At 34.8% G+C, this 6,540-nt stretch overlaps 1 protein-coding gene across 1 annotated transcript; it reads left to right on the top strand.

Moving 5' to 3' along the window:
• Positions 1-1,804: 1,804 nt before the first annotated feature.
• Positions 1,805-5,936, top strand: LOC111916934 (uncharacterized). The gene is made up of 5 exons (XM_023912585.1): positions 1,805-1,983; positions 2,086-2,176; positions 2,219-2,389; positions 4,128-4,197; positions 5,632-5,936. Exons 1-5 carry the CDS (start codon positions 1,805-1,807, stop codon positions 5,934-5,936), a joined length of 816 nt encoding a protein of 271 aa, XP_023768353.1.
• Positions 5,937-6,540: the final 604 nt, after the last annotated feature.

Raw genomic sequence — 6,540 nt, 5'->3', positions numbered from 1 at the left:
GTGCGGATATGTGGACAGTGCTATTCTGTGAGAATGACAAAGAAAATATGTTGTTTGATAATATAAATATGTTCAATCTTACGTAACTATTGTCATTAATACACATTTTCACTAATTAAATCATCTATAAAGTTATTATAGATTTTTATTATTATTCTCATTTTGTCAAAATGTTGTCAGAATGTTTATTGAGTCGTATTCTGTCAGAATGAAAGTGAGTGAAAATCGATGTGCGAGAACAAAAATGAATAAAAATTAGTGCGAATGCATAAAATGATGATATTTATGTAAGGTTGAACGTATCCGCATTACTAAACAACTTATTCTCGTCGTAATTCTCATAGAATAACATTATCCACACGTCCACACAATAATGGTTCATCCACATTATAACCTAGCCCTCTCTCTCTCTCTCTCTCTCTCTATATATATATATATATATATATATATATATATATATATATATATATATATATAAAATAAAGTTCAACAACGAACTATTTAAAAGAGAGCGAACCAACGAAGTGTGCATCAAATAGATAAATAAGTTTTTTTTGTACATTTCTATCGGTAGTACATCCTTATCGAACGACGTTTCACTTCTAACCTCTCCAAAACTGGATGAACAGTGACTACTCTTTCTTCTTAATTTTGATTTCAATTTCCTCTTCCGCTTTCTTCTTCATCATGTATGTGTTCTAGCTATCGGAACGCATTCATCCATCTGTGACGATAAAAATTTCTCCTCATTGATTGTTGGATGATTCAATGGTGTGGATCTTAATGGTATGCAACTCTCGAAATCTAATTTTGTTGAGTATTTGAGATATTGAACTGATTTGGCATGTTTAGTTATTTAGGGAAGCCTTTTTAGGGTTTTATATTTTTGGTAAATATTTTATGTTCCCTATAAATAATCATTAGGTTAGCTTTTGATGGATGCTTTTTCCATATTAAGGTTTTCTTTGTACGTTCATATCCATATAAATATACAGAAAACCTTTATCAGATTATTTGCATATGATGGTGATTGATTATTTATTGTTCTTGAAGTTCCGCATTCGTCATCTCGGATTTATTTCTAACAAGTGGTATCAGAGTGGGTTCTTGTAGATCTCAACAATTATTACAAGAATCGATCAGATTTGGCAAAAAAAATTCTTGAATCTCACCTTGTTCTTCAAGTTTTGTAAGTTTTCTGAAAAGAAAAAGTGAAATATCTCGTTTTGTTACAAAACCTATCTTAGATCTGTTATTTTCTAACCATTCTTTCAATTAATTTGTTCTTGATTCGTGTTCTGGAAGAGAAATAGAAGAAGAATACCGTGTTCATTCTAATATTTGTGTTCAGATCTACTTTATCTCTCTAAAAACCATCTCAGATCCGTTTTATCTCTCTAGAAATCTTATCAGATCTACTTTCTCTCTCTTCAAGTTCTGTCACTTGTTAAAGATCTAATGGTTTCACCAAACTCATTGTTTTTTTTCCTTATGTTTTTTTTATCTTGGATTAAAGATCACTAATTCAAATTTTTGTCTGGAATTAAGAAAATATTGGCGTTCGTACAATCAATATGTGGATCGAGATGCTATTGAGATGTATAATCTCTTTGTTGATGGGGAGATAGAAAAGTTCACAATTTGTAATCAATATAGAAGTTGTTTCTTAGCAAACGATGAAGTTTTGATAAATCAATTTCGTATTATTAAAGCACATTTAGAACTGAAAAATGAACAGTAGTTCGAGTTAGAAAGAAAAAGAAAAGAATATGTTAGGAGAGAAAGAAAAAGAAAAGAATATTCTATGAGAAAAGAAGATGTTCTTGGTGTTCTTGGTGAAGTTCATAATGATTTCCATGTTTCTAAAGAAAAGGTGACTCTAGATGCTTTTGTTGAGGGGGAGTCAGATGTTCATACAAAGGTTTGTGATTCAGAAGTCATTAGCTCCGAATCTGGTGTTTCAAACATTGAATCACAAATCAAGTCTTCTAAAATAGTGAAAATAAATAAGTTTTGTTCTATTGGAACCCAAACAGATGATTTTTCTAGTTCTGGTGATGTTTTTGAATGATTGATTCCTTACAGAAAGCCAATAATTCAAGATGTGCAGATTTACCAAACTCTTAATGATTGTGTTCAAAAGTCTTCAAATGTTCGGATTCAGAAATGTGAAGAGGTTGTTCAGATCCAAAATTTGTTTCTAAAGCCTTGAAATCAGAAAAGAAAGAATAAGAATAAGAACAAGAGTAAAATGAAGAAGGTTTGGATGCCCAAGGTTCAAGTCCCTCATACATGTGAAAAGGTTCAGAAAACCGAAGTCAAGAATGTTCAAAGAAAATTCAATTTTTGTTTAGATGAAGATGTTAGAAGTTGGAAAAAAAAGAAAAAGGTTTTTAGTTGGGTCAATGAGATTTTTGGAAATTTTTGTTTTCAAACTAAAAAGCGGATATTATTTTCAGAAGATGATCGATTTTCCTAAAATAAATGAGTGTGCAAGAAACCAACTTCAATTTTGAATCTTAAATGGGTCCAAAAGATTCCATAAACCTTTAGCAAAAAAAGCACAAAAGCTGACGAAATTTCTATAAAAATGGTGAAATTGTGTTGAAGAAATCAATTTATATTGATTTTTCTTGATTGAAAATGACAAAAAGGTGAAAAGTTGGTGAAACGTGACTTTTTCTGCAAAAAGAGGGCTGCAATCTGACACATTTCAGCAAAAGGGGTGCAAGTTGTCAGTGTAATGTAACAGGAGGGTTACATTCAGAATTATTGACAAAAAGGGGTTAGTTTCGGAACTTTGAAGAAATAAAGGGTTAAATTCGTAATTAAAGACAAAAATGGGTCACTTTCGGAACTCTGGGTACAAACTGCAATTTCATTAAAACAAAAAGGGTTCGTATCGGAACTATGGTCAAAATGGCTTAATTTATTTCCTGCAATCGGAAGTCTCACGCTGTAAAACAAAATCGCAATCGGATTCAAATGCTATCAATCGGAATTTCAAAATCAAACCGGAACTGATTTTGCTTCGGAGATTCATTGTTTGTAAGTTGTTTCTGGTTCGCAGGTTTGGCGTTCGAAATTGGGACTCGCATTCAAAACAATCTCTGAATCGCTCCGAACGCTCGCAGTCGTTCCGAGTTCTGGAATCGGAGTTTGCAATCCTTGGTCTCGGAATCGGAATTTCTAGTCTCAAAATTGAATTCAGAGTTCCTGAAATAGCAACAAAATTAGTCCAGTTTCTTATGATTTTGGAATCAAGATCATTCATTTTATCAATTTGGATTTTGGAATATGTCAAGATATTGGTAGGGACCTAAACACCACAGATCAATTTTGTCATACCAAACAGTGATGTTGCACAAAATAGAAGGAAATAGTCAAACCAACATGAGTATTTACTAAAATGACAAGAAAAGATTGGTGATACAACAAAAATATTAAGAGAAACAAGATGATACTAACAAACCCTCACACTTGAAAGAATGGATCATCCCCATTCCCACACACTTGAAAGAAGCTTTCATATTCAAGGGTTTTGGTTCAACCCTCACAGGATTAACTTTGAAATGGCTACTAAACATTCCTCCATGTTCTATCACTTCGTTTGTACATTTACTTAATATTTTTAACAACCAATTTTCTTGTAGCAAAAAATTTGAGAAGATCACTAGTGTTCTCTGTCGAGTGGTTTAGGATCCTAAGGAATCCTTTAGGATTTTCGTAAACAAATTTAGCATGGAAGCTCTGAGTATCCCCAACATCAATATGGCAACTGTCGTAGAAGCCTTCAAAATCGGTTTGAAGAAAGACTCCCCTCTCTACGAAGACCTTGTAATGACTCCATGAAAAAGAATATACGAAGTAAGGAAAAGAGTCCTAAGCCTCATAAGGCTCGAAGAAGATAAGGAGATCCAAAAGACGAGCAACCCACCAAAATCATATGATAATCCCAATAAAAGGGCCGACTCCTCGGCCCATAGATCCTATAATTCTAAACCTTATTCCAAACCTGATCAACATAAGGCTAATGCCCTTGAAGATGAAGGGGAGGAAGAAGAATTTCCTAAAAAACTGACTATTATTTCTATGTGGATATTTCAGGTTTAATATTTGTTATGCAGGATCTTCGCGACAGAATGAGATGGCCAAGGAAGGGAGAAAATCCACCACCTAAAAAGACAAGTCCAAATGGTGTGTATACCATGAGGACTTTGGTCAAATTACGGAATATTGCATAGCCCTAAGAAAAGAGATTAGTTACCTACTCAACAAAGGATACCTCAAGGAGATCATTAGAAGAAGAAAAGGATCAGGATCCTCATAAGATCCTAAAAAATAGGTCCCCTCATGCGGATGAAAAGGTAATCAATCTAATCTCTAAAGGATCTGACATTTGTGGCCCCTCTTATTTTGCAGCAAAACGACATGCTAAGGTGTCGAAGATGGAGAAAGAAGAAAGGCCATGAAAAAACACATCGATCACAAACGAGAAGGAAATCACCTTCGACAAAACAGATAGAATAGACGTCCAGGATCCTCAACATAATGGCTTGTTGATCACACTTTACATTGCCAACCATTTTGTGATAAGTATCCTTGTTGATGGAGGATCCTCAGTCAACATCATCCTCTTGGATGCTCTGAAAAAGATGAACATCCCTGAAGCCAAAATAGTCAAAAGATCCTCAGTGCTGATCGGATTCAATGGCAAAACAAAACATATTGTCGGCGAGATAAAGTTACTTATTTACATAGAGAGGGTAAACTCTATGCAACGTTTTTGTGTAATTGATACATTATCCTCTTATAATGTTATACTACGTAGACCATGGATCCACGATATGAAGGTTGTCCCCTCGCTATACCATCAATGTGTCAAAAGGCCCACTCCATGGAGGATAGTAAAGATCACGGGTGATCAAAAAGAATCCAAGGAATGCTACAAGACTTCGATGAAATCTTCAACAATACAACAACAAGGATAGCAATTAAATCAGGTGGAACGAGGTGTGTTGGAGACAAAAGAACAGGATTTAAAGTAAGTGCCCCTGAACCTCAAGGATCCTAAATCAAAAATCTTGATAGGATCCTCACTGCCAGAACAAATCAAATAGGAACTAATAAAGTTCCTGAAAGATAGAAGCAAACCATTCACATGGAAGCATGAGGATATGACAAGTATAGACAATAATATTATAACTAATAAACTTAACATTGATCCTTCTTTCAGACCAATACACCAAACGATAAGAAAGTTTGCACCCAAAAGAAACCAAATCATCCAAGAAGAAATAGAAAAGGTCCTCAAAATAGGGATGATTAAGGAGGTCAAGTTCCCAAGATGGCCAGCCAACATAGTCGACGTACAGAAGAATAACAGAAAATGGAGGGTATGTGTGGACTATACGGATCTAAATAAGGCTTTCCTTAAGGATCCTTTTCCCCTGCCACACATAGACTCCATGATAGATGCAACAGATGGCCATGACCTGCTAACATTTATGGATGCATCAGCAAGGTTCCAAAAAATCCAAATGGAACCATATGACCAAGAGGATACCACATTCATTACCCCAATGGGTATATACTTCTATAATGTTATGCCCTTTGGTTTTAAAAATATAGGTGCAACATACCAAAGGTTAGTCAATCAAATGTTCGAGGATAAACTGGGGGACACCATGGAGGTCTACATCGATGGCATGGTAGTAAAATCAAATAAAGTTGAAGATCACCTCAAAGATATTGAAGATGCCTTCAACATACTAGACGAATATAACATGAAGCGGAACCCTTCCAAGTGTCACTTTGGAGTGAGGTCGGGCAAGTTCCTTGGATACATGGTGACTAAAAGAGGAATAGAAGAAAATACGGAACAAATAAAATCCATCATCGATTTAAAATCCCCATCCTCAACAAATGATATTTAGAGACTAACAGGATGAGTAACAGCACTTAACAGGTTCATCTCAAGATACTCAGAAAGGTGCAAGCCTTTCAATGATATCTTGAAGAAGAACAAAAGGTTTGAGTGGACTAAAGAGCAAAAAGATGCTTTTTAAGAACTTAAAAATTATTTAAGTTATGCAACCTTACTAATGAAACCACTAGATGGGGAACCACTCCTCCTATACCTTTCAGTATCCTCTAACATTGTAAGTGCAGTTTTAGCCAATGATCTCAATGGGGACCAACATCCCATATACTATGTAAGTAAAAGTCTCCTGGATCCTGAGACCAGGTATTCACATCTTAAAAAACTAATACTTGCATGAGTAACTGCTTCCACAAAATTAAGACACTATTTTGAAAGACATATTATACATGTGAAAACTAATTACCCCATCAAGAATGGTATGCAAAAACCTGAGATGTCAGGTAGGATGGAAAAGTGGTCCGTAAAGCTAAGCACATATGACATCCAATATGAACCAAGACCAACATAAAGTCTCAAGCACTAGCAGACTTTGTGGCTAATTTCAATGATGATCTACAACTTGAAGCAGAGTTGGAGAGCAAGGAACTCCAAAAAGA

Source organism: Lactuca sativa, chromosome 9 (assembly GCF_002870075.4).
Source record: "Lactuca sativa cultivar Salinas chromosome 9, Lsat_Salinas_v11, whole genome shotgun sequence".
Taxonomy (NCBI): Eukaryota; Viridiplantae; Streptophyta; class Magnoliopsida; order Asterales; family Asteraceae; genus Lactuca; species Lactuca sativa.
The sequence above is the reverse complement of the archived record's forward strand: the minus strand, read 5'-3'. Positions and strand labels throughout refer to the sequence as shown.

Bases quoted from the DNA above. Each gene is read 5' to 3' on its own strand.
- LOC111916934 (XM_023912585.1), top strand. From the start codon at position 1,805: ATGAGAAAAGAAGATGTTCTTGGTGTTCTTGGTGAAGTTCATAATGAT. The intron at 2,177-2,218 runs GTTGTTCAGATC...CCTTGAAATCAG, and splicing joins GGATTCAGAAATGTGAAGAG to AAAAGAAAGAATAAGAATAA. The intron at 2,390-4,127 runs GTTTTTAGTTGG...TTTGTTATGCAG, and splicing joins GTTGGAAAAAAAAGAAAAAG to GATCTTCGCGACAGAATGAG.